The sequence below is a fragment of the Scophthalmus maximus genome, chromosome 7 (genome assembly GCF_022379125.1).
Source record: "Scophthalmus maximus strain ysfricsl-2021 chromosome 7, ASM2237912v1, whole genome shotgun sequence".
In the NCBI taxonomy this organism is placed as follows: Eukaryota; Metazoa; Chordata; class Actinopteri; order Pleuronectiformes; family Scophthalmidae; genus Scophthalmus; species Scophthalmus maximus.
In genome coordinates this window covers 256,925-284,742 of record NC_061521.1, presented here as the reverse complement: position 1 = coordinate 284,742, position 27,818 = coordinate 256,925, and the positions used below count along the sequence as shown (strand labels likewise).

Sequence of the window (27,818 nt, the reverse complement as noted above, 5' to 3'; positions counted from 1 at the left end):
GTTGTATTTCCCTTGAATATTAGCGTCATCTGAGATGTAACTCATTATATTGATTACAATGTTATTGAACCTAATGAGAAATTATCCTCCAGTTGAAATAAAGTAGTTAGAGTTAAGATTGAAGTATTCTTCTAATCCTGAACTAAATAATGTAATAACTCTACAAATTAAAACACAGTTTACATGGTAAATTGTGCAGACTGTACATTTCCATGGCACTAATTCCATTATTTAATGCACTAATTCATTCCAATAACAACTGATTTGCCATTTTTCAATTGCTGAAATGCTGCCTTTAGTGAAACTCTGCATGTTTGATTGATAGATTGTCTTTTGAGTCTTTTAACGTGAGAAAAACTCAAGTTTGATGTTAATCTGATGAGGATGTTTTGAGTTTCAGTGACATAACAGTTGAAGCAGTTTCCAATAATTATGGAGGTTTACTAATGCCATTAAAACACACAAATACATTTTATCTAGAAATGTAATTTATTATTAGAATTTCAATAAAAAATGTCAACAAAAAATAATAAGAATACCAATACAACTGAAATATCTGTATGCTTTATAGCACAAGGGTTATCAGCCACTGCATCATTTACAGTCCATTGCATTGGGGGTCTCCTGATGTTTTATCAACACTACTACTGCGTGTGCGCACTGCCCACCATGTGCATCACAACAAGCAACACAGCGTTGTTGCATAAACCAGTTGTTCATAACCAGGCGGTCGCAAGATTACTTGTTTCATGGTGGTTATGTTGTTAAGCTGAATCAAACACTGGCACATCTATGCACAAGATAGGATTTTTGTGTTTGCAATGCAGCCACAGTAGGTCTCTTCCTCAGTTTAGTTTTTTGTGCAAAAAAAAAAGATGGCAAAGCATCAGGGAGAAGAGAGTGGTGAATTTCTCATAAGGAAAAAGAGGTTGTACTCTGACAGTTATATTCAGTTTGGCTTCATAGAGTCAAAGGCCAATATTAGAGCTGGGTTTTTTTCAGTGAGAAATTTGCAATTGACAACTAAAGTAGTTGTGTATAGTAGTGTACTATTGTAAATGTTGAAATGTTTACATTTTAAACTTTTTTTAAATGGGTGGGGGGGCATGCTCCCCCGAAATATTTCTTTTTTTTTTTACATTTTAAAGTTATATCCATCAATCTGGTGAACTTCGATAGCAATTTAGGAGCCTAGATCTATGAAGGACTTTATGCTTTTGTAAACAATTGTGTGCTGTAGCCTTACAACCTACAGTATATGTGTTGTATGGACACTAACCTTCACCCATATACAATTACATGGAAGGGGAAAGACTTCTTTTGTAAATATAATTCTTTGCATAAAAACCGTGGCTGGACAATGAAGTTTTAGAGTTCAAAATTACTTCCTGGTAGTAGTAACTCCTGCCAAAGAAATAGTGGACCCAGCTCAGCCAAGAATTGATGCTCCAACCAAGCGTTTATTCTTAAGCCTGCACTGTATCATTTATATGAAATAACAACACGGAGACCGTAGTATTACCAGTGTGATCCAAGACGGAACAACAACTTTATTTATCACCGTCAAGCACACTACAGCGCATCCACTCCCTTTTTCCATTCTGCCCGTCACAATAAAAGCCCAACTTTAAATTTCTCACATTACATCAAGGGCTCCAAATGGTGACTAAAACGTTCGCCTAAGCGACTAACTTTTAGATTTTATGATCTGTTTTTTTCTGCCAATCACCAGTGGCAATCATACAGATACACAGAATTGAAGTGAATAGATCGGTTCAGTGGATCGGCCCCATTGTCACCGATACCCGATCTATCTATTTTGTCTATATCATGGCCAATATCAGATACTAATATCAGATCGGTGCTTCCCTAATTCTTACTCTTAGAGTTGTCACCCTAGACCATCAACATAAACCATGTGTTTGAACAAATGTTTTAATGTCAAAATGATAGAACAAAAATTATATATTTTTAGCTGTACAACAACAGTCATGTCACAGTCACAGCTCTGTCGTTCTCCAGCTGTTGTCATTGTGTTTCTGTTCTATTCATCTCTCGCAGGTTATTCCACCTAAATGCTGGAAACCTAGACGGACGTATGATGATATTGATGATCTGGTGATTCCCGCTCCCATTCAGCAGGTTGTGACGGGCCAGTCAGGATTGTTCACACAGTACAACATCCAGAAGAAACCAATGACCGTTCATGAGTTCCGCAAGACCTCCAACATGGAAAAGTCAGTTTATACAGTCAGATTATAGTTGACTGCCTAAGTTTTTCACTTTGAAATAAGACTTCAGATGGTTTTCATGAAAGGTTTAAAACATTTCTCCTTGTAGATTTTGCAACCCCAGATATAAGGATTTTGAGGAACTGGAGAGGAAGTTTTGGAAGAACCTGACCTTCAATCCTCCACTTTATGGGGCGGATGTCAGTGGAACGCTGTATGATCCAGTGAGTGATAATAGTCTGAATAATGCTACCAACTCTTCAGTGAGCTAGAAAAAACATTTCTATGTTATGCCGACTCTCAACCATCTCTACTTATTTCTTGTTCTCTCGGTAAGTCAAAGTTGCTTCAGTGTTGGTATGACTTAAAGCCTCTGCTGATACCCTCCTTTGCAGGATGTGACAGAATGGAACATTGGGCGTCTCAACACAATTCTGGACACTGTGGAGAGTGACAGTGGGATCAAGATCAAAGGAGTCAACACACCATACCTGTATTTTGGGATGTGGAAGAGTGCCTTTGCATGGCACACCGAGGACATGGATCTGTACAGCATCAACTATCTGCATTTCGGAGAGCCCAAGTCCTGGTACAGTTAAACCTTTTTTTTTTTTTACTATGTTGTTTAAAAAAAAAGTAAGTACTCAAAACTTAATACTCTTCCCTCCACTGTTTGAAAGTCCTTTGGTCGTAGTGTGTGACCCGCAGTTCAGCACTTCTTGATGTTCAGCATTGTCTTTGCTGCTCCATCCAGCTCTCACTGGATCCTTCCATCTGGAACCATCACCTCCTCAATTGACCACATGGTGTTTACCAGGTTGCCCAATGTAAAACCAAAAAAGGTGGGCATCCATTTGATTCGGTACAATGCTCCTTGGTGGAGGTTAACAAATGCTGTCATACAGCCAAGGTTCAGATACACCGAACATAAAACCCACAAAGATGCGCCTATCTATTAATTTGTGATATTACCTTTGCCAAGGAGGTTATTTCTTCACCGCTGTCAGTGTGTTTGTCAGCAGGATTGCTCAAAACCTACTACTTCCACGAAACTTAGTAGGAGGATGGGACATGGGCCAACAAAGAAGCCACAACATTTTGGCGTGAACCCAAGAATTTTTAATCACTTTACTTAGAATTGAGTTGTGCGATTGAGCGTTTTTTGACATTTTCAATGATTCCCCTAGAAATAATGCATGGAGGGAAAAATCAGGCATATGTAGGGGAATGTAATCTGTGCGATTTATTTCAGCGTGTTTGAATTTAATGGGATTGTTGAGCCTTGTTGGAGGCATGCACTCTATTAAAGGCCCTTCTAGTAGATAGTTGTTGATAAATGTATTGGTGATCCGAGCCTGAATGAACTAAAGTAACCCTGTGATCTTTGTGAAGATAAGAATCTTCTCTGTGGTTGTCCCCTTCCAGGCTTCATTCTCCACAGCAAACAACAAGCAGTGGTCTCACCCAAAGTAAAACACAGAGGCAATGTTTTCTCTGCTGCGTCATCGTATTTGATAGTTCTGTGCTTTTGCTCCTCAGGTATGTTGTCCCACCAGATCATGGGAAAAGACTCGAACGACTTGCCAAGGGTAAGAAGTGGATCCTTTTAAAACTTCACAGGTTGAATTTAACATGCTACAACAGGCACTCACTGACCATTCACACTGTTGTTTCTCTGATTGTTTACTAATGGGTGCCACAGGTCTCTTCACCTTGAACTTCTGTGCTCTATGTAAAGTACCTCAGAGGCCACAACAGCAATTATGTGTACATATCCCATTAAACAGTTGAAATTAAAAGACATGAACACAAGCATTGTGTACACTGATGTTTTTGTAAGGGTTTCCTGTATTTCCAGGTTTCTTTCCAGGCAACAATCAGAGCTGTGAAGCCTTCCTCCGCCACAAGATGACTTTAATTTCTCCATCAATCCTGAAGAAATACGGCATACCATTTGAGAAGGTGTCCATGCATTCACTTTGTGTTGACCTCATGTAATTTTGAAGGACACACTCAAGGATTAGATAGTAATGTAAGTGAAAGCAAACTAAAACGCTGATAGCCCTTATAACTCCGCATGTTGTTTTGTATTCAGGTCACTCAGGAGGCCAAGCAGTTCATTGTGACCTTCCCGTTTGGCTATCATGCAGGCTTTAACCATGGCTTCAACTGTGCCGAGTCCACCAACTTTGCCACCCAGCGATGGATTGATTACGGCAAACAGGCAACACTGGTACATTATTAGCTTTGAATATTAATCCAGTCATTCGTCACATTGTAAGAACACCAACATCATGCTTTTCAAATGGCACACCACACTTAGATTGACTGCTTTTACAACAGCATAAATGAAGTGATGAAACTTGCACTCAAACCAGACTTTGTTTCAACCAAACAATATAAAAGATGAACAACATGTCAGCCTCCCCAACGTGAAACCAAATCATCTTAAACGCCCCCTGGTGGCTGGCTGAAGTATACTTCATAAACCCTGCCTTCTCCATGTTAGCAGATGGGGCATGGACCAAACAAAAAAAGTCAAAGTACAGGTTAAATACATATGTGATTTTGCCAATTTGGTTAGTTCTTGTCACACTGAGTGTTCATGTTTCTGTTAAGTTTGGTTCTAATTAGTTTTTTGATGCTATAAAAACTGGATAAAACATCATGATTGACTCTGAGACTGACCTGCGATTGGACCTTGATACCGACTCTGACTCCAAATTATGGGTGAGGTCAAAATGTCCTTCCTATCTACTATTCCTTCCCCTCAGTGGGAAAACGTCATGAGGTAAAGGAGGACTTATAAGACTTAGGAAAAGCCGACAGCGGTGCCCAGAGAATCCGTCTCGACATTCACTATACTACGTCATCATGCGACGGTGGATATTATTGACGTGCGCCTGTCGTGGTGAAACTACAAATTTCCGAAGATGGACTACAAAAAACACCGGCTCAATCCAGCATGTAGCAGTGTGTTTTACCACCATATGACATCAGATGTAAATTATATGCAACGGTAACTTACATGATGATGTGCGTGGGGCGTCTATATCTTCTTTCCTTTCGCATAGGACGGTCCAGTGTACCTTATACTAAAGGAGATAGGAAAGGAAGCATTAAAGCTCCTTCCCTATGCATTTTGAGAAACCGAACAGCTGTTATCATGGCTGCTGATCAAATGCTTCCGGGTGACCTCAAGATTTAGGAAACAACAATTTGACCTCACCCAAGTCAAAGGTGCAACATGGCGAAAGCAGCAATACTTCAACCAACTTTATATACAGTCTATGGTTTGAACTGAACCACTGAAGTTCAATGGTTCTCAGTGTTAGATGGAACATTCTGTCCTTAAAGCCTTAACAGTAGTAGTGATAAAATAAACCTTCACACGGGTCATCCGGTTAAAATAAAAAGGATACACCTCCTGAGGAGCATCATTATCCTTATTATATTTGACGGCAGTTTCTATTATTTATTTATTTTTTATTAATAAGAACTTTTGGATGGGAAGCTCATGGATAGTCCTCATCTGAATGGGGTTATTCTCTGGGGACTATGAGTGTGCTCAGCTAATTACATTTTAATCTGCCAGTTAGATTGTAGCATTGTATTTTGACCTGATGGTTGTTCTGGAGGAAAGGTGAGGGGCCACGAACGATCTTTGGATCATCCTCTTAGAATTTACATTTTCAAATAAACCAGAACATTTGAATTATTGAAGAAAGTACTGTCAACCTCGACAATATATGCAGTTTTTATAGACCGAAATCTTGATCCATGTTTTCCTTCAAGTGTTCGTGCCGCCAGGATACGGTGAAGATCTCCATGGACGTGTTTGTACGGAAGTTTCAGCCGGACCGCTATAAGTTATGGAAGGCAGGGAAAGACAACGCTCCCATCGACCACACCAAATCCACACCAGAGGCTGCTGAGTTTCTGAAAGACGACCAGACCGAGAGTTCAAAAGATGATTCTAGTGAAGCCGGACTTGAGAATCCCACTGCTCCTGTCCAGAAGGACAAAAGGTCTGGATTTTAATGTTGCTGCTTATAAATTTTGGCTTTTGTGGTTTTGATTTATTTTTTTACCGCACAAATTGGTAAAGCCTTTAATACCCCTGTTGTAACCACCACAAAATGTAAAAGCTCTTTAGTTCTTTAAAGGTGACATATTATCCTCATATTCAGGTTCATAATTTTAATTGGGGTTACCACGTGAAAAGGTTTAAATAATCTAATGCTCAGAAAAGGCATTAGTGTTCTCATTCTGCCCATTCCTGCAGCTCCTCTTTTCACCCTCTGTCTAAAATACCTGTATTTATTTTAGCTCCGCCTCCCGATAAACCCAGTATGCTCTGATTAGCCAGCTGGCCCAGTCTGTCGTGATTGGTCAACCGATTTCAAAATTTGTAAGAAATGCCACGCTCCTTTACCAGACAACAGAGAGATTATCAGATTGCAGACGAGTTACACCAAAAGAGTCCAACTGTGACATCAGAGTGGGAGAGAAATCTTAACCAGTTGTTCAGAGCCAGGTTGTAGTGTTTAGCCTGTCACCTTTAACAAATGTTTAAAATGCATGTACAATAATAATAATAATTATAATAATGATAACTTTCATTTATAGAGCACTTTTCATTGCTAAAAGCAGTCTCAAATTCCTTAAATTATTCCTATAGCAGTGTGCTCTTTAGACTATTACTCATATTATTAAAAAAAAAGGCCTGTGATTTCCTGTGTTGTCATTAATAGAGCAACTTGGAAGCAGGGATATTAGTTGGCATTCAGCATCAGTTGTAAGTGCTCGCCACTTGTTGTCTCTGTTGTATTTTGTCATTCTGGCAAATGCCTCCCAATTTACGTAGCGCCAGGTTAGTGGTACTGGTCCTCCAGAGGTAGATGTCAGGGTGGAATAACGGCCCATGCGTAGGCCTCAGATGTGCTACGGGGTTTGCGGTGTTTCCCCACATCACATTAATTTTTCCAAAATTACTGGAAACTTTTGGCAGGGCTTGCAGCACTGAGCCTTTCTAATTGGTTGACTACTCCAGTGGTTTAATTAAGACACCAGTTAAAAAAAGAAAGAAAAAAAAAATCTTGTGTCTTTTCCTGTATTGCCTCAAAAATCAATTTTTTTCAAATCAGTAATTCAAGATTGGCGCAATTCAGTTAAAATCTCGGCCATTTAGTGCAGTTCACTGTTGTTGCAGTGTCACTATGGCTGCCTGTCTGTCACTCGTTATATAGTCTTTTGCATCACCAACACCTGCTGGACAGGTTGTAGCTAACGGTCTTTCATTCTTCAGCAGTCTAATTTGCCGACTTAGCCTGGTCTTTAGAGGCTGGTGGAAACTCAGGAAACCAGCAGTCTGAAGAGAACTTTACTTCCCTGAAAAAAATTCATCAAACTAAAAGTTTTCACATGGTTTCTGGTTAAACCCACTACAAAACTAGTCCACTACTGAAAAGTACTATTTATAAACTTCATGGCAGCCGTCATTTGTAATAATTAACGCAGTTTTGTTAATAACCTTTAAAAGAGGAAAGAATTTACGGTGTGTCATGCCTAAGAGTATTTGTTTCTGTTTAAGTCCTGTCAGTCCTCTAATGTTTCCAATGCATCATTCCAAGGCCTCAGACTGGGACAAAGCGTCAGCTTGAAGCTGCCGAAGACGTCAAACCTGAGCTCATTGTGATGGAGACAGAGGAGGTGGAACCAAAGAGAGTCAGGCTGTCACGCAGAGAGTCTCCAGCTAAAGTCCCGGTCAAGCCAGACAAAGGTACGGCACTGTTAGTACAGGTCATGTTTTAGAAGTTGACTTTCTGGTCTTTTAACTCAGTCTCAGCTCTGGTCTCTTTTGACATAAGCGTTTGTCAAGCTTACCACCAGCCCCTTCAAAGATTGGAACTCACTTTAGAGTTAATGTTTTGCACATACTGATAGGTGGACCTGAGCTGTGTGTATTAGGCAGTAAGGCAGGCAGCAAGTTGTGTCAGTAGCTGCAGTAATGTGCACCATTTCTCTATATCTTTCAGACACAGTGAACATCAAGCTGGAGCCTAAGAAGGAGAAAGACACCAAGCAACAGTCTAAACCTCAGTCCAGAGCAGGCACCAGGAAATCTTCTAACAGACGGAGCCCGTCAAAAAGAGACAAGAGTGGAGAATCGGCCGCAGAATTCGGTCCTCTGGAGCCTGTTGAGAGACAGGTAGATACTCTGGGCTCTGAGGAGATGGGCGGCAGTGTGGAACCTCACAAGCTGTTCCAGAGGACGCTGAGCCCCGCAGACGTCCTGCACGTCCACAGCTATGCCAAAGGAGACTACGGGGAGGGAGAAGCCACAGCCAAGGAGGAGAAGAAGAGCGAGGGTAGTGACAACGAGTTGGAGAAAGACAACAGACCCGTTAACAAAACAGTGAGTGGATACAGATGTTACACACACCTTGGCCCAGGAGTTAGAGAGGGTTGTCCACTAACCAGAAGGTAGAGAGTTTGATTCCCCAGTTTGCGTGCCGAAGTGTCCTTGGGTAAGACACTTAACATTTGCCTTTGACGGCTCTTCCGGCAGTGTATGAATGTGACAGAAAATGCGCAGTAAATAGCATCGTTTGAATGTGTGTGAATGGGTGAATGAGACTTGTACTGTAAGGTGCTTTGAGTGGTCAATAAGACTAGAAAAATGCTATATACAGTCTATTTACCATTTACAATAGAATACTACATGGCATTGGGCCATACCAGTGGTTTCAACAACAGCATAGAATAAGTATTAGTCTGGAATCTCTCAGTTAAATTTCAATTTCCAAGAGGCATTATCAACGGTTGAAAGAATCATGTGACGTCTGTAGAGCGACGCCAAAATATCAACAGGCTAGAGCAGAGAAGAGACATCTGTCATGTCTGTGATGATGATTCCACAATGTCTGTGAACCAGTGTTGTGGTTTTTGCGGCAGAAATGTGAAAAAAATCAAGTACTTCTAGTCAAATCCTCGTTCGTCAGCGGCAGCCTTGGTTGTTTACAAAAGTCGCTTTCCTCTGCGTCATGGTATAAACCCCGCCATCATCAGATAATTGGCTGTGATTGGACCAGCAAGTTTTCTGCTGAGCAAATTAAATGAGCTCCCAGAATTCATCTGGGCCCTAGGTTAGGTTGTGCACACTTTTTATTAACGTTTGCTCCACGGGTTCAGTGAGGTTAAGACGAGGGATGAATACTCCACCATCCGCAAGCTAATGGTTACTCTTAATCTTCCGCCCATGTTCCTATCATGTGGTAAACTCTGTGTGGGCTCCAGATGTCCACAGATTGCGTGTGTCCCTGCCCTCACTCTCTTGATTGTTGAACCTAAGAACTGATAACGTCAAATGGTAATTGGACTGTATTTATATAGCTTCAAAGCGCTTTACAGTAAAATGTATATTCACACTCACACACATTCATACACTTCTATACACAATGCATGCCTTCATGGACGACCTCACAGTGACAACAACAGCTGTACCAGGAGCCAGGTGGATGCTCCAGGGGTTGGAGAGCATCATGGGGTGGGTACGCATGAGTTTCAAACCTGCAAAGTCCAGGTCCTTGGTTCTAAGGAAGGGGAAGGTCACAGACCACAGATCGAGATCCCGTCAGTCACTGAGAAGCCGGTGAAGAGCCTTGGAAAGGTCTTCAACTGCAGTCTGAATGACAGAGATTCCATCAAGGTAACCAGTGCTGACTTGGAGGGCTGGTTGAGAACAGTGGACAAGTCTGGGCTGCCTGGAAGATTCAGGGCCTGGGTCTACCAGCATGGAATCCTCCCAAGATTCCTCTGGCCTCTGCTTATCTATGAGGTCCCCATGACTGTGGTGGAAGGATTTGAGCAAAGGGTAAGCAGCTATCTACGCAGATGGCTGGGATTGCCACGCAGCCTAAGCAACATGTAGTCCAAGATAGGAACACTGGAACACATCCTGAGCAGCTGCTCCAAGGCGCTGGGTGAGGGCCGGTATCGATGGAGGAACGACCAGGTCCTCAAGTCCATCGCTGAAGCAATCAGCAATGGGATCAAGGGCAGCCGACACACCCGAGCCACAGCTAAAGCCATTCACTTTGTCAAGGAAGGACAAAGGCCGGAGAAAACACCAAAGAACCGCTCTGCTGGTTTGCTCCCCACGGCCCGAGACTGGGTGATGTCAGTTGACCTGGAGTGGCAGCTGAAAATTCATGGGTTTGCCAGTCACTCCCTGAGCAAAGCCTACGGCACACTGGGAATGACAGGTGAAAACCGAAGAAGAGCCTTAGGCAACAACGTGGAGGCAGTGGAAAAAGCCTCCAGATGGCTCTGTTTGAAGAGGGGAGAGCAGTGGGGGCAGTAGAATGCCACGTGGACACAGGTTTGGGGTCTGATCAGCCTCGGTCTGGTCGCCTGGAGGAGGGTGTCTGTTGTAAGACCCGAAACACCCAGTGACAACACTGATGATGTGTCCAAGTCTGTGCATCAGTAGATGTATTGTTAACATACACTTCTAATTCTTGCTACACAATTGATTGTGTATGCAATGCAATTCCATTCACACACTTGCACAGCCATTAGGGGTTCAGCGTCTTGTCCAAGGACACTTCAGCATTCAAGACTGGACGGACCTGGGATCTGCTCCATCAGAGCATTCTGGGTTTCAGTGACAACACTAGTTAAAGCTACAGTGTGTAATATTTAGAAGAACCTATGGACAGAAATTTAATATATTGTCCATAATTATGTGTTCATATATGTATAATCACCTGCAACAAAGAACCAATGTTTTTACATCAACTTTGAATGAGTTAAATATAGTAACACTAGGTGGACTCGTCTTCCGTGTAAGTCGCCATGTTTGCTACGTCGTGTTGTGCTGCTTTCCACTGCGACTCGGGAGGTCGGAAAAAAATCACCAGCGCGAATTCCGAGGTCCGAGTTTTCGAGATATAATGGAATGCCGGTTGCAAAAAACGGTCCAGAATACGCACATTCGCGTTCAATTTCCAGCGCTGCCCGACACCGGAAATGGAATTAGCGGTGCGCCACCATAAAGTGTCCCTGTCGGGGGTGGTCAGTTGGTTGCGGTTTGCAACTTTACCACCAGATGCTGCCAGAAAAGTACAAAAATTAGCTTTAAGAGGCTTTAAGACTCCAAGAATCCATGTCAACTTACTGCTTACATGGAGTTTTGGCCTTGTATTGCGATAAACAATCAGGCAAACACACAATCTGGATCTGTTGGTTGTTGCCTTTCACCTTCCAACTCATCAAAGTGTTTTTAAACAGACCTTGCTGCATTGAGACATTAGAGGAATAATAACTAAAGACATCATAATGATGGTGGATTACCTATATGTCACAAGGTCTATAAGCATGAGCAAAATGCTTAGCCACCAGAATGATCTGATGTGAAGATCAAAATTTACCACCTGAAATTAATTCACTCTTAGGTCGTGGCTAAATAAATATATTCAGTGAGCCCTTAATGTAATTTGATAAATATACTAAATGTACTTGGGTCAGATGACCAATGAAATAGGGTTAGGCCTGGGGTCTTCCTTTTTTTCAATATCATGGTGATTCAATATTTTATTAAAGTTAAACATTTTTCAAAACCGTGACAGTAATCTACAAAATGAAACATCAGAAAACATAGCTTTGTTCCTGTCACAGAATTACCAGAATTTCTTTTAATTTCACGGGAAAACTAACCTTCATATACAACTCTCGCAATAGGCGGAACTACCTTTTATTTTGTAGTATAGTCTGTTGCTCCTATAGTTTTCCCTATATCTAACTGAATGGCCCCTAAGGGCCTAAATCGCCTGTAGAGAGAGATTTAAGTGAATGTTTTCACATTACAGAAAGGAACTTAAATCCTCTGTTTCACTGTCACATTGAAGTCATTTCAGTTTGCATTGGTTTATTTACATCTCCACTCAATATATTCCTGCCACCAACCAGCAGCTGATCATTAAACTGGCTGTACATTACCAGCATGGTCCATTGAAAAATGTCCAGTATGGATGGTAATGCCAACAGTAGGTGTTTTTTCTCCAGCAGGTGGCAGAAGAGGGGGCTGAAGATGGAGAGGTACTACCAGAGGGTGATCTAGGACGGCTGCCAGGCCACCATCCACTCATAAAGGATGGCATGAGTGATGACGGTGTGTCACATCAACAGTTACAACTTCAGTGGGAGGCCACACCATCTCAATGTACTTTAGCTGTCTAATATACTGCCTCGAGTTGTTAATTGAATGTTAATTTGAATGTTAACTTTGCTGTTGTGCAGAGGCTCCAGAGGAGAACCCCCCCGTAGAGGAGGGCGGTCTGGAAGGGGAGAGCTGGGCCAAACCCCTGGCTCACCTGTGGCAGAGCCGACCTCCCAACCTGAAGAAAGAGAGGGAGTACAACCAGCGCATGGGATCAAAGGCACCATACTGCTCCATTTGCATGTTGTTCCACATGTACCAGCAGGTAACCGGCACCAGGGCGGAGTCCACCCAGCAGTCCTTCTGTGGAGCTGCACCAACACGTAGAGCACACGATATGAGACCAGCAGGTGTCTCTGCTGCACACAAATCACTCAAGTCCTATTAGTTAAGATGACACTAATGATGTCATTTAGCAATTTGCGAGTGAAGCTACACATCATTGATAAAAGCCTATGTTCAAACCTGCGGCATGAGATTTGAAGAGGTGGCCTTTCATAAACAGGTTCTAAAGAAAAAGGTGCTTGTTGCCTTGTGGAGAATATAGGTCCAATGTTTGGATGGGGAACAGGTTCAGAGTTACACAGATCATCAGTTTTTTAATTTTTTTTAATTTGTCTCTCACTAATCCAGTAGTGCAACTGTAAAACATTTAGATCCCTTTAGATCCGAGTCAGTTGACGACCTGACAATCTTCGTAATCTTCCTCTAAGGCTCAGTGTCATGTGACTGCAACCACGGAAGTCATTCCTTCATTATCATTTTAGATGAAGATATGACATTTATTCCATCCCCTGTTTGTAAAGTGCTACTGTATGTATACAGTTGTTTAAGCAATACTGGCTGCACATTAATCATACAGTACTAAGAAAGGTGACAGTTGGACAAAATAGTCAGCTTGTCTCCAAATGTTTTATTTTTTAATATTTTGGATGCAGAAACATGGAGTATACAATAGATTTTAACTGCTTGGCTGTTAAACCGTGTCATCTATGACATCCATCAAACTAATCATTAAATCAACATTTCGTTATCATGGCAACCGCGCCAACTTGATCCCATGATGATTGCAATTGCGATTGTGATCCTATCTTACATTACAGAACATGTAATTAAGTGGACCTTGAGCTGATGTGCTCAACTGTTGTTTCCAGGTTGAGATTACATTTTCAAGATCAATATTGAAGATTGTTCGACGTTATATTGTGTGCATTCTTGCACACAAATGATACATTCAAAAACATTTTTTAATCCCTAATTCTTCAGGCTGACATTGTTGTAGCATGTCCCAATCTTTTTTTTTGATAATGCGTGGAAATATTCATGGAGATACCTGTGAAGCATTTAAGTGCAGTAGATTAAGCCTCAGGAACAATTTGCAGAGGCACCAACGGAGATTTTGGAGGATAATAACCTGCACGTAAAGAGAAGTGTGATTTTTAAGAATAGTCCACCTTCAGAACTTGATATGACTTTTTCCGCAATGTTGTAAGCTTAACGTTTCTGTGCTTTGCCTGCTTTCAGACCGAATGTGCGAACAATGAAGACGGTCGCGTCATTGTGCCCGGTGGGCGGATGCGGACCAAACCTCTGATCCCAGAGATGTGCTTCACCACCACCACAGAGGAAGACTCAGAATGTGAGCAGCAGCAAGTCACGCCTCATCTGGAGGAAGATGGAACCAGCCTCCTCATCAGCTGCTCTCAGTGCAGCGTCCGCGTCCACACCAGTCAGTGCGCACACACACACACACACACACACACACCTGACTAACACAGACCTTGGGTTACATATTTGCAGGTGTTTGCAGATCTTGGGCATAACATATCCACCTAAAGCTGCACTGACTGCTTACTATCTGTGGGTGGCTGTACATGCTATCATGTGGGTCTGACTGTGTCTTTGTGTTTGTATATTTCAGGCTGTTACGGTGTGGATCCAGCCAGTGTGAGCAAGGACTGGAAATGTGCGCGCTGCAAGGCCAACGCCATGACTGAGGTCAGTGAGCACACGGTCTATTCACTCGACATGCATACATTGCTGTTTATTGACTTTACTCAGCATTTCACTACTCTAATGCCCCACATTTTACATACAGTAATCCTGTTGACAAACTAACAAACAGACAGGGGTGAAAACATAACCTCCTTGGCTGAGGTGATGACACAGAAATTATTCGCCCCCTGTAAAAAGTCCTCAAACAGCCTCGTCTTTGTTGTTTATCTGATGCTTTCATGTGAAGATTTTCTGCCCGGGATGCTTACTTTCCTCCATTTCTTTAGCTAACAACATAACATTACTGGCTTGACAAGTCAAATAGGTCAAACTGATTCACAAACTACTTCAGATTTCATTCATTTGTCATACAAGTAATGCCCTTAAAAATGTATCAAACTAGTTATCGTTATGTTGATCATGGTAAGGTTAAGTTTAAACAACACAGCCTCTCTCAATTTTCCAGTTGCTGTAGCTGTTTTATTTATTTTTTATAATTGCTGCAGATAAAATAACTTTTTTTAATAACACAGAGAGATTAAGCTTTTTATTGTTTGTCTGGTTAGTTGAGTGATGATGTGTCCTCTTTGCAGAACTGCTGCTTGTGTTTACTCAGAGGTGGAGCATTGCAGAAAGCCAACAACAACAAGTAAGTAGCTCCCGTCTTCAGGAATATGGCTGAAGGAAAATGAGAGTACATGGATCAAATGAATACATGTGCACGTTGAAGAGTGTCCTCAATCAAAGAAATGTATCATATTTAGACATTCATTTCCAACTCGTTTAAAATGCTAAGCTGCTCATGATTATGTTATATTATGATGGGATGCACAGTATATGGATGGTGATTTACAGTAGTATTGTCTGATCTCAGAAAAGGCAGCATTCTGCTTGACAAAGCTACTGTAATGTGTAATTGTGCGTGTGTGTGTGTGTGTTGCAGGTGGGTACATGTGCTGTGTGCTGTTGCTGTGCTGGAAGCACGCTTCGTCAACATCACTGACAGAAGTCCTGTGGATTTAAGTGGAATCCCACTGCAGAGATTTAAACTGGTGAGTAAAAGTCACACTTCTTTGGAAGAGCTTCCATCATGTCCTCAGCTGAAAGCTTCTATTCAAATAATGCCTGACGCTCAGAGAACAGACAGCATGAGCAAATAAGGCCCAACTACAAACAGAGGCAGTGTTTCCAATATATTGACTTAGACCGTGGCGGCCCACAATAGTCTAATTTGTTGCGGCATAGACTAAAGTTGCATTCACACCGACGTATAGACTATATACACACAAAGTCAAGGCAAAGACAAGAATGGGTGTGTTTTGCACCGTTGCTTCAGCAGAGCAGCTCTCAGTCTGTCACTAAGCAGTGCACTGCTCCTCAGGTTGTACGTGCGTGAATAACCCACTGATGGGGAGGCGGAGTGACCCACTGTGTTCTTATTAACGGTACTAATGTAGGGGCCGTTCTCAACATGTTGCAGTTTTCCTTTTAAAAATGCAAAAAGTGACCTGCAGTAATTGAGCTGCTGTGACAAAGGGCCGGATGTGGACTGAAGACCTGCAGTACTCAATCCCCAGAGCACTGATGCCGCTGCTGCACAAACAGCTGTTCACCTGTTAAATCAAAGTTCAGTTCAGAACACTGAATGCTCCGTTGTTGAATTGATAAGGTATCTTACGTTGACGAGTCCCAGAGCAGGAGGATTAGTAAGAAGATGTCTCCAGCACTGCAGAGCAGCCTCTCTGATGCCCTTTTATAAAATATATGTCTGAAAATCTGCTTCATTTCTTGAAGAACACAAAACATATGTTTGATAGTGGAAATGAAAATCATTAAACAGTCAGAATTATGGTCTTAATAATATGAGAAAAAATAATCTGATATATTGCAATATCATCAGGAAATAATCTGTTCATAGTTTTATACAAATTGCTACTCCTGCAGGAATCATGTTCACTATTTATGTTCATTGTACAGTTAATTGTTCAGTGATCATCATTTATATATGTACAAACTATGTGTTTATGATTAAATTATTAATGGATTTAACTTTAAAATGTAGAAATGTTTCTTATTGGGGGCATGAGCCCTGACAGGGTCTGATGTCCACCCCCCATAATCTCTCACAATCCTATGGGACACACTGAGAGGTTGGGTAAAGTCACACTTACACCTATTATCAAGCTTCACTTTTTCACCATCACCTAGTTTCTTATTTACAAGCATATTGGCTCTTTAGTAGACAGGGTTAGGGTTAGGGACGTACTTATGAATGATGTATTCCACATGACCCTTCCCTCAATAACCTCCTAATGTATTACTGCTTATTATTGTTAGGAAAAGGCCTCCACCACTATGTCCCTCTGACAAAAATGTGGTCTTGACAGAAGTGCTGCACAGAACTGAGCTGGAGACTGAATTATTATCCAGCCACAGAACTGCAATTCATTAATGGAATATTGATCTGACAGGATATACATTTATGAAGTGTAAAAGATTCAGCTGCACTTGAACAAATTCCTCTTCATCGAGTCAGGTTTTCCTGAGCAACAGCTCCTCTGGTTTTATCTCCCCCACAGAAATGTTACTACTGTAAGAAGCGGATGAAGAAGGCGTCCGGCTGCTGCGTGCAGTGCTCTCATGGTCGCTGTCCAACTGCCTACCATCCGACCTGTGCACAGGCTGCTGGGGTACTCATGCAGCCGGACGAATGGCCCTTCGTGGTCCACGTAACCTGCTGTCGACACAAAAGCCCCACTCAAATTGAGGTAAGGAGCTGCTGAGGGCTGGTGATCTCTTATTCAGGGACTTTCTCAGCAGTCGAAGAATTGTCCAGTACTGGCCCATTTTAGTAAGTCCTAAAAATGTGATTTCCTGCATCTCATCTGACAGCGCAATAAAGCAGCCATGCATGAGCTGACGGTGGGACAGAAGGTGATATGCAAGCACAAGAATGGCCGCTACTACCAGTGTGATGTGGTGCAGCTGTCCAAAGAGACGTTCTATGAAGTCAACTTTGATGATGGCTCCTTCAGCGACAATCTCTTCCCTGAAGACATTGTGGTAGGTGTCACAGAGGCAGGCCTCAGGTTCTTCCCGCTAACGTTCTTGGCTCCTCCGGCCTGCTTGCCAAAGTGTCCTTGGGCAAGACACTGAACCCTCCCAATTGACCCTGATGGATGGCTGTACCTGCAGTGTATGAATGATGTGTGTAGAGAGGCGTGTGTGTGTAGAGAGGCGTGCGTGTGTGCGTGTGTGCGTGTGTGTGTGTGTGTGTGTGTGTGTCTGTGTCTGTGTGTGTGTGTGTGTGTGTGTGTGTGTGTGTGTGTGTGTGTGTGTGTGTGTGTGTGTGTGTGTGTGTGTGTGTGTGTGTGTGTGTGTGTGTGAGACTTGTACCGTAAAGCACCAGTCCATTTTACCAGTTTATCTCAATAGTGATAATTGAAAGAAACAAAAAATACAGAAGTTACAAGAATGTGGAATCTTCCTTTAAAAGGAAATGAACTTTCTTATCATGTAGTTGGGGCAGTTTTGCAAGTTGTAGCTGCAGCCAACATGTGAGTTGAACTTCCAAATATGGTTGGGGTTAGGGTAAGGCCTGGTTCGGACTCTCCTAAGATGGTGACATATAAAGGTTGTGATAGGCGTGGTTGGAGTGGGGTGTGGTTTGAAGGGTCTGACACTGCAAGTGCACTCTCTTCTAAGTTTGATGGATCATGACATATGGGTGGGCGATCAGATGATCTTATACCGTGGACAATCGTAATTTGGCATATGATCTGCTTTCCAAAAGGCATGATACAGATCGCAGGGAAGGTTCCGAGTGGAACCGTAATGAATACAAGACAGTCTTATAGAAAACTGTGTGTGCATTCATTACAACCAAAAGATATTTTAATGGAGAGAGTACCAGCGTTATTACAGAGCGTTGCAATTTGGGTTATATGTAGCTTTTTAAGTTGCTAGGCTAGCGAGTGCTTTGAGGTCAGTCTATGTCAAGTTAATCAGCCATACAAGTGTTTGTTTGGTTAAGTTTAACCCGCAGTGCAAAAGAGGACAACATTTTTTGAGTAAAAACGTGCTCTGCACATCTCCTGACGTCTTTACTGCAGAAATGAACCAGAGAAGTAATGCAGACTCTAGATTAGTAACTCTAACTCTACAATCTACAATCTATTACTGTAGATTGTAGAGTAATGTATTTGCTCCAGTTAATCATATAGATAATTATTACACTTCTGTTGCAGACAACATAACTATATGCAACTGTATAGACAGAATCAGGACCTGGATGGCAAACAATTTAAAAAATTTTCTTTTCTCCAGACAGTCTTCATCCTGAAATTTCCCTTTCGTCTAGTCTGCGTAATCTTGGTGTAATTTTTGATCAATCCATGATCTTAACGAACATATAAGATCTCTGATCTTGTTTCTTTCATTTGAGAAACATAGCAAAACTCAGATCTGTTGTTCCCAAGTAATGAATAGGAGATGCTAATTCATGCTTTTATTTCTCCCCGTTTAGATTATTTTAATTCACTGTTTACCTGTCTCAATAACTCATCCCTCCACCGCCTACAGATATTCTAAAAAAACTGCTGCCTGGCTCCTGACCCAGTCCAAAAGATGGTCATATATAACACCTTTCTTATCATCACTGCACTGGCTTCCAGTAAATTTTAGGATTCAATTTAAAATCTTGGTGCTCACTGATAGAGCCCTACGTGGTCAGGCCCCACAATATATTTCAGACCTCTTGCAGCCCCTACTCTTCCCATAAGCCTGAGGTCAAAAAATAGCTAAAAACCTATCTATTCAGACAGGCATTTGAATAAGATGTGCTTTTATTCTTGATTTGACAATAATTGTTTATCCATGCCTCCGTTGTTATTTGTATTATTATGGTGTCTCACCAAACCCTAACCAGGGTGAACCTTCCCCTAAACCACCAATGGTTACACAACTGTTCCCTCCCTCTCTCCCCCATTTTTCTCCTCTCACTCCAATCGGTCGAGGCAGATGTTTCCAGTTCTGTTAGAGATTTTTTCCTGTTAAAGGGAGTTTTATCTCTCCCCAGTAGCCAAGTGGTTGCTCATTGTGGGAACTGTTGGGTTTCTCTGTAATATTGTGAGGTCGTGACACTGAGCCAGCGAGATGTGGTCTGACAGCGCACAGAGTTTGTGTGAGTGTATATGAATAAAACTGAGCGAGAGGGGTTATTATTACACATTGTACAATGGTAAACATGTTAATACATTTACTGAGCACAGAATAGATTTATATTTGCTCAAACAAAATAATTTTTTGTTTGCATGTAATTTCTCTTCAAAATATAATTGTGTGCTTTCTCAAGTTGCTCGCTCAGGAAAGAGACACAAATAAATGACTCTGTGGTTTCACCGATGCATTTAGTGCTGATGGTCATGTTGAAATGTACCATGTGAGTTGCTGTAATTTAACACTAGAATTTAGTGGATGTTATGTTTAGTGTTATTTTTTCCCTCCGTTTCAATTAGTAGCATAAACTGTAAGGCGTCATGTACACATCGTCATCTCTGAGGATGTTTATAATAGATTTGTAAAAATGAAAGGAGTGTTTCAAATTCAAAACAAACATTTGTATTTAGATTTTACTTCAGCACGAGGGGATTAAAAATGTTGTCCTTGTGAGTATTACAGTCCATTGTAACACTACACAATATAGATATTATCTACTGTATGCCTGTGTTCGTTTTGCTAAGAGCACCACTCTGTGACCTGTGTGATCTTTAGAGCAGAGACTGTGCTCAGCTGGGACCCCCGCCCCAGGGTGAAGTGGTTCAGGTGCGTTGGACAGACGGCCTGGTGTACGGGGCCAAGTTTGTGGCTGCTCATGTCATCCAAATGTATCTGGTAAGAATCTTGTGTTTTGGAAGCTGTTTCTATTGTTAAAAAAATACAGACAGACAGACAAGCTGCCCACACTTACACTTAAAGCAACACAATGTATTTAGAAAAAATTAAATCTAAGAGATATTAATCCTTTTGTAGGAACACAAACTTATAATGAGGAGAATGGCGCCTCCATGAACACCTGGTACTGCACTATTTTGTAACTCTGGTGTACGATGCAGGAACACCTGCAGCATGTTAATAGTATATGTCATACACCAACAAACAGAGGCATAGTGAGCAGCCAGTTGTGAGAAAAAGCTTAATCAATATTGTCAATATGGACATCACGGTAGAGCCAGCAGAGAAACCAGAAAGATATTAGTCATAGGAAAAGAGAAAGTCACAGAGTAATAAACCAGACTGTGAATATCAGACTGACTTTTACCTGTTGGGCAATAGCTAAAAGAGGCAGGACAAATGCTGACCTGGCCTTGTTGCCGTTGGACCAACTATATAATAATAATAATAATAATAATAATAATAATAATAATAATAATAATAAATTTCATTTATATATGTGCCTATATATCATTATGCAAACACTGAATTCCATTACACACATACTAAACATTCAAACAATCAGCAAACAGAAGAAATATGGGCTTAGAACAGACAACAGTTGAGCTAAACTAAAACACTGTCAATTTTTTTTGTTCTGTTAGTTTTCATCTCCAGTTCACAACAACAAATAAAACTATGCATTAGATTTGCATAAAATCTATGCCGTTTTTTTAGTCTTTAAATGTGCGCATGTAAAAGCCATTGGCACTCAAATGATGCAAGTGCACAGAATAATATCCACAAGAGGAAAGTTGGGGAGCGGCGTTGGGAGCACTACGCTGAGACCAGCGTGACCGCGCTCCCAGCTGCTCAACACCGCCGGACATTCGCTCACTCACCAAGTTGAGACTTTGAAGGCACCGTGGCTGATATTTTTTGCTCATAGATACTGTCCTGTGCATCCATATACATTTTTTATTTTGAGACCAACTAAAAATGCCAGACAAATCCTGTAGCATTAATCTTCCATGTCAGTCCACATGGTTTTCTGGCTTCTGATGTTGCAAGTTCCTTTTCAATCAGCTTGGCAACAAATGCTTGTAAGTTTACACTTGGTTTGTGTCCTGACTGTGTTCTCTGGTACACGTGTGTCATGCAGGTGGAGTTTGAGGATGGGTCGCAGCTAACAGCCAAGAGAGATGATGTCTACACTCTGGATGAGGAACTCCCCAAGAGAGTCAAATCCAGACTGGTGAGTGCAGCACACGTTCACCCAGTGTGTTCAGTCTCATGCTCTAGGATGACTGTGGCGGTGTTGTCATGCAGCCTTGTGTTTGTCTCTGCAGTCCAAAGCGTCAGACATGAGATTTGATGGGATCTTTGAGGAGAAGGAGATCATCAAGGAGTCAAAGAGACAGAGAGTGATCAACTCGCGTTACAGGGGGGACTACATTGAGCCTGTGATTTACAGAGCCATCATGGAGTAACCCCCCCGTCTGCTCACCCACACACCACCAGCACTGACGGACCGGACTCTGTTCACTGTACCTTAACTTAGCAGCTAGCAACTGAGACTGTAGCTTCACATGACTTCCTTCAAGACCCATTTTGGACTGTTCTCTCCTTTTTACTCCTCCTTCCTCCAGCTTTGACAAAGTCAGAGAATTATGTTTGCTTTGTTTGTTTAACTGTTATTAAGGAAACAGCAGCTATGTTAGGTGTTTCCCATAGGACTCCACGCTGACGTGCAGCCCCTGCAGTATGTAACAGTAGGAAGCAATATAAACTTGGCATTTGACATTCAATAAAGCAGAACTTTAACAGTAAAAAACCAACAACAAAAGACAAGACAGGCAATAAACTTGAAGTGGACTAAACATTTCGGTGAACTCTACCACTGGAACGTAAGTTTAAAGGATAATATCAGAATCATTTCATTGTTTTCCTGGTGCCACAAGTGCCTATGACACAAGATTAGACAGGTATCAAAGGAGAAAGATTTAATCATTAGTACCTGTATATTTAGAATTTGTGAGTGACTACATTGTGCGCTGATATGGCTGAATTAAAGGTTCAGTGGGTTGGATTTAGTGATATCTAGTGGTGGGGGTGCAGATTGCAACCAACTATATACCCCTTGCCTCGTCCTGCCCTTCCGATTGTACAGGAGAAACTACGCTGGCCTGCAAGAAACATGAAGGGTTCTCTCCAGAGCCAGTGTTTCGTTTGTCTGCTCTGGGCTACAGGATAAACATTGAGACGCAACTTGGTCACAAACGCAACCATTCTTAGTTCCAGGTAGTTGTACAGTAATGAAAACATCTGTATAGTAATTTTATTTCATATTTTCCAATAGATCCTACTGAAGACTATTCACTGGACCATTAAATCTGCCAAATTATTAATTTATTAACTTAATTTTGAGCTGAAACTATAGAAAGATCAGTGGTGATACATTTTCTGTAAATTGACTGATCGATTAATCGAACAATCATTCTAAAATTGTTTCCCATGAAACATCCCAGGCTAGATTGGAATTCTGCCATGCTATCTTGATTAAACACAACTTTGTTTAGGAATATGCTCTATATCAACAATATGTTAACAAAAAATAATTTAGGCATTTAGACTACATATTGACTCGTGGCCACTAAGCAGATGGAGCAAGTCTCTTCTCTGCAGAGGAAATGGTTGTACATGGGCGGATCCTTTGTGTGGGTATAACTAACCGATTGTGTATCCGTTTTGCACCCGCTAATGTAGGTGTATGTTACTGTGTTGATAATCAATCTTAAAATCTGCATTACTGACTTCAGACCAGTTTTTGTTGGGGGTCAAAAGCACAACTGCTTTCCACTGCCTCAATATAGCAATGCACCAACAATGAGCCTGACCACAGCTCAGTTTAAGATCAACACACCCATGGACGCTCAGATGGAGAAATGTGCCGCTCAAACAACTTGTGCGCAGGGCGCGAGAATTGACAACTGCATCGGTTTAAAACTAGCAAAGATAGTGGCGTAGTCCCTGGTGCTGCTTTGCGTCGGGCGTAGTCAGAGACCTAACTCTGTTCTGTACTTCAGTGCAGCAGAATCTCTAACTAACTAAATATAACAAAGACAGCTACTTCGGGGTCATTGCCTGCTTTGCTCAGTTAGTAATTTGTCCACGTTGACTGCCAAATATCACATCTAAACCTGGAGCCATATTTATTATATATTATTTCATTCATTTCTGTTATGTCTCAGGCCAAATTGGCAACACGCTTCCCACTGGGAACTGTGCATCTACTGGCAACACATAGACATTAATTAAGGTAATGCTTCACCCAAAAGCTTTGTACAAGTTAGCTACAGTGCATACGGACATTTTTCAAGTTTTCCACATTTTGTTATGTTTCATCTTAAAATGGAATTCAATTCATTTTTTTTCTCACCAATCTATACAAAATACACCACCACAACAGAGCTAAAAGGTTTTAGGAGTGTCTTATAAATGTATGAAAAATAAAAGACTGACATAATTATTCAGACCCTTCACTTAGTACTTGGTTAAAGCACCTTTGGGAGCAATGACAGCCTCAAGTCTTCTTGGGAATAATCTTACAAGCTTGGCACACGGGGGCTCCAGACTGCGACCAAATGGTCACATATTGCATTGGGTCCTTGGTTACCTGTCTGACCAAGGCTCTTCATCCCTGATTACTCAGTTTGGCTGGGCAGCCAGATCTAGGAAGACTGCTGGTGGTTCCAAACCTCTTCCATTTGAGAATGTTGGAGGCTGCCGTGCTCTTGGGCACTTTCAGTGCTGCAGAAATGTTCTTGTATTCTTCCCCAGTTCTGTCTTGACACAATCCTGTTTCGCAGGTCTACAGACAATTCCCTGGACCTCATGTCTCGGTTTTCACTCTGACATGCACAGTCAACTGTGGGACCTTATATAGACTGGTGTGAGCCTTTCCTGATTATGTCCAATGAATTCAATTAAGCACAGTTGGACCCCGATCAATGGTCCTTGAGATGCTTGTACAACTTGTTTGAAGTAGGATGCACCAGAGCTCAATTGCAAGTGTCATAACAAGGGTCTGAATACTTGGGGGATTGTTTATATTTAATCAATTTACAACACACTCCAAAACCCTGTTTGTGCTCTGCCATTGGAGTATTGTGTGGGGATTGGTGAAAAATATAACAGAATGTGGAAAACTTGAAAGGGTCTGGAAACGTTCTGTATGCACTGTACCTCTGACGGACTCGAATGAGGTTACAATGTTTGTTCCCGTTCCTGTGAATTGTGTGAATTAGGTCAAAATTACTCTTTAATCTTCATTCAGTCGCTTGTAAAATTTGGGTACCCCTAGTCCAAATTTATGTTACTGTTAAAAGGAAAGCGAGTAAAGAAAAGCTTATTTCCAAAAGGCATAAGGTTAAATTTATTTAATATTTTATGACCTCCCCTGTCCATTTGTTTGTTGGTTTGTTTGTTTGTTTGTCAGTCAAAAGGATAATTAGGATAAATTACTTGTATAATGTTTGGGTCAAGAACTGTGAGGACTTTAGCTAAAACCTTCAGTTTGAACCTTGTAGTCCATTGTGTAGTTCAAGGTGTATTCATTATTACTATTATATTATTATTTTATTTCTATTTTTTTCATAGTATGCAACAGAAAATGTTTTCTTCTGATGAGCAATGGCTGCACAGTAGAACAGCACACCACCTCTCCATTTGCCCTTGTAGCAATCCTTTGAGACGTTCTCTGAACATTTTCTCACTTGGTCTTGTTGGGACAAGGATTGAGGAGTTTATAAATGAATTCACTGGACCTTTTCCGATCAATGGTCGTGAACAAGCCAAAGCCCTAAAACAAAAAATTAAGTCTTAGACCTTGGTAAAAGTTACGAGAGCTCAAATCCCCTGCAGGGCCTAAACCCTTTTCATGGTGCTCCTTTTACTTGTTTTTCCACTCTAATATTCTAATAATTTTTACATTTTTAATACCAAAATTTTGATACCACTTTACATTTGTTTTAAACGAAAGAGTGAGCAAGATATGAATCACGAAGACAGATGATTTGCTGTGTAGAGGTCATGGGAGTTTGATATGCAGCACTCATGTTTTGGACAGTGGAACACACAGAACTTGGTGTGAGATTATAACTGAACATTTCTTTTATATTTTACTGTTGCTGTTAAAAATAATCACTGTACAACTTCGGTATAAGTGGTACATATGCGCAAAAATGTGTGAGTGTAAACTTCTGCCCTAGTGTTCCAGGCCACACGGTTGTAACATATCAATACAAAAGCATATGGATGAAGTATTTCTTTTATTGGGAACAATGCCATTTAATCCACTGGTGATGCCTCCTCTGTAACTGTTGACTTCATTCCTTTACATTTGATTTAGTAGAACGGAATATAGCTTTTACCTGTGACTTGTTTTCACCAGCCTATTTATTAAGGTGCTTTAAGAAAGTGACTTCTGCATTACAGACATGGATCTGCACTAACACTGCAGAGGTCGAGGGTGATAATGTATGTTCTATTTTTTTCCTACAAAATATTGATGAATTTTAAAGAATGCATTTAGATTTTTCATGCACTTTGTGTGCCTGGTTGTTTCCTCACTCTACTGAAAGTTGTGCATTGCACTTTTTTTCATTAAGTCCAGTTTGTGAGGACATTTGAATAGTTGTGTGTTGCCACTACTTTAGCTAAAGTTATTTTTTGGAATGTTTATGTACATTTCTAAGATGTCTTACAGATTGAGTGCCCCTCTCTCTCAATCACATTGCACTTGTTACTGGGGAGTGCTGTTGAAACTGCAGAAAGAGAAATGCTAGTGTTTTTAGTTGGTCTTTACCAGTGCAGATACTCTGCTTTCATCAGTCCAGCGGAGAATAAATGTATTTTATTCATAAAATGTCAACAGAGTTGTACTTGGGGAGGGGGGTTTTCTATTCTATTTTACTGCATTGTTTTGTAAAACATGTTCTATGTGTATTTTCACAGAAACCTGTGAAGTGTCAATGTCATGTATTCTCATTTTAAGATGTTACCTGTTGACAAAGGAGATAAGCTGTCAGTTAATGTCGTCTCCTGAAGAGAAATAACTTTACTTCCAGATCATCATTCAAGCATTTTGTAAAATTAATTTGTTTGTTTCAGTAAAGCTATTTGCTTCAGCGCCATTTGTCTGTCTTCATTCCAGAATTTAATTGCATCTTATTTATATTTCATGGTACCACTTTTATAAAGATATCCTGTGTGAAGGGGTTTTGTAGTTGACTCCATGGTTCAGTCTGTGAGGAGTGGGGTGGTCTACCATCCAAGTATCAGAGATCAGTTCAGATGAGATTAGGTGTGGACTGGGTCACGTGGCCAAGAGTGACAGCTGATGATATATACGAGCTTTATATAATCTACTCAAATATTGCTAACAGTGTGAATGGTGAGAAAGGAAATCAATAATCTGGATTTATCTCATACTCAACAAAATTCCAACAGAGGAGAAATACCAAAAATAATTCAATCCATTGAACATGATTTTTCAGTGCATTTCTGCATATGAATGAGAAGTAGGTTTTTGTTCAAATTTTTTTAAAAGAGCCACACAGCATATTTTTGGTGACCTAGGGTCAACCACTGAGTCATTTGACAATTTCCCCCTGCAGCAAAATGGCTTCCCTGCATCTTTGCTAATTATTTCCCCCTGCATTGTTAGCCATTTCCCCTGCATCCAAACGGGGTTTCCCTACATGTGTTATATCAGCCATTACACTGCCTTGAGCCAATCATTCAAAATGTTCTAAGTTCTCGCTCTCTCCTTTCATTCAACTGTCATTTGACCCACCGTCCAGCCAGAAGCTCTTCATGAGACATCCCAACTTCATGCTACATTCCTCATCACCCCCACCAGTGTCTTGGCTCACTGTCTTGTCTCCTTTTTGATCTAAAACATTTAATTCACGAGACAGCTTCCATGATGTGCTTGCTGGTGTCTAAGTGCCAAAGTCTATTTCTTTTTTCTGTTTTATTCTAATTTACTTATTCTCATTTGTTCCTCAACAAGTCTCTCCTGATTCAAGTATGTGTGTGTGTGTGCGCTTCTGTATGTATATACACATACGTGTGTTTACATATATGTGCGCTCCCGCTTTTTATGTATTTTTACTTTGCATTTAGTTGTTTACTTTTTTTATTGCGACATATCAATTTATTTTACTGTCAGCAAATGTACAGTACTTCAAAAACCAAAATTAAATAATAATACAAATGTATTGAACACACACACACACACACACAAATCAATCCCTGGTCAACATAGTTCATCCAGTTATTTACGATGTGATCTGTTTAGTGTGAACTCTACAGCTGCATGTCGTTTAGTTTCAAGTACATCTCCGACCTATTCCTTGTGAACTGAGTCAATCGAA

General features: G+C 41.1%; 1 protein-coding gene across 3 annotated transcripts in view; it reads left to right on the top strand.

Moving 5' to 3' along the window:
- LOC118318061 (lysine-specific demethylase 4A) overlaps window positions 1-26,573 on the top strand; it is a 29,340-nt gene extending 2,767 nt beyond the window's left edge. For 2 of the 3 annotated variants that reach the window (XM_035647354.2, XM_047333228.1), the window contains exons 3-22: window positions 2,062-2,237; window positions 2,341-2,455; window positions 2,627-2,820; window positions 3,771-3,820; window positions 4,090-4,193; window positions 4,327-4,464; window positions 6,027-6,259; window positions 7,865-8,013; window positions 8,270-8,649; window positions 12,300-12,405; window positions 12,534-12,718; window positions 13,978-14,182; window positions 14,375-14,451; window positions 15,042-15,097; window positions 15,392-15,500; window positions 17,028-17,216; window positions 17,341-17,511; window positions 20,221-20,340; window positions 21,542-21,634; window positions 21,729-26,573. In XM_035647354.2, the coding sequence (XP_035503247.2) occupies window positions 2,062-2,237; window positions 2,341-2,455; window positions 2,627-2,820; window positions 3,771-3,820; window positions 4,090-4,193; window positions 4,327-4,464; window positions 6,027-6,259; window positions 7,865-8,013; window positions 8,270-8,649; window positions 12,300-12,405; window positions 12,534-12,718; window positions 13,978-14,182; window positions 14,375-14,451; window positions 15,042-15,097; window positions 15,392-15,500; window positions 17,028-17,216; window positions 17,341-17,511; window positions 20,221-20,340; window positions 21,542-21,634; window positions 21,729-21,869 (2,991 nt within the window). In that variant the 3' untranslated portion in view covers window positions 21,870-26,573. The remainder of the gene's footprint in view (window positions 1-2,061; window positions 2,238-2,340; window positions 2,456-2,626; window positions 2,821-3,770; window positions 3,821-4,089; window positions 4,194-4,326; window positions 4,465-6,026; window positions 6,260-7,864; window positions 8,014-8,269; window positions 8,650-12,299; window positions 12,406-12,533; window positions 12,719-13,977; window positions 14,183-14,374; window positions 14,452-15,041; window positions 15,098-15,391; window positions 15,501-17,027; window positions 17,217-17,340; window positions 17,512-20,220; window positions 20,341-21,541; window positions 21,635-21,728) is intronic. The other variant, XM_047333229.1, reaches the window with a different exon arrangement.
- The last annotated feature ends 1,245 nt before the right edge of the window (window positions 26,574-27,818 follow it).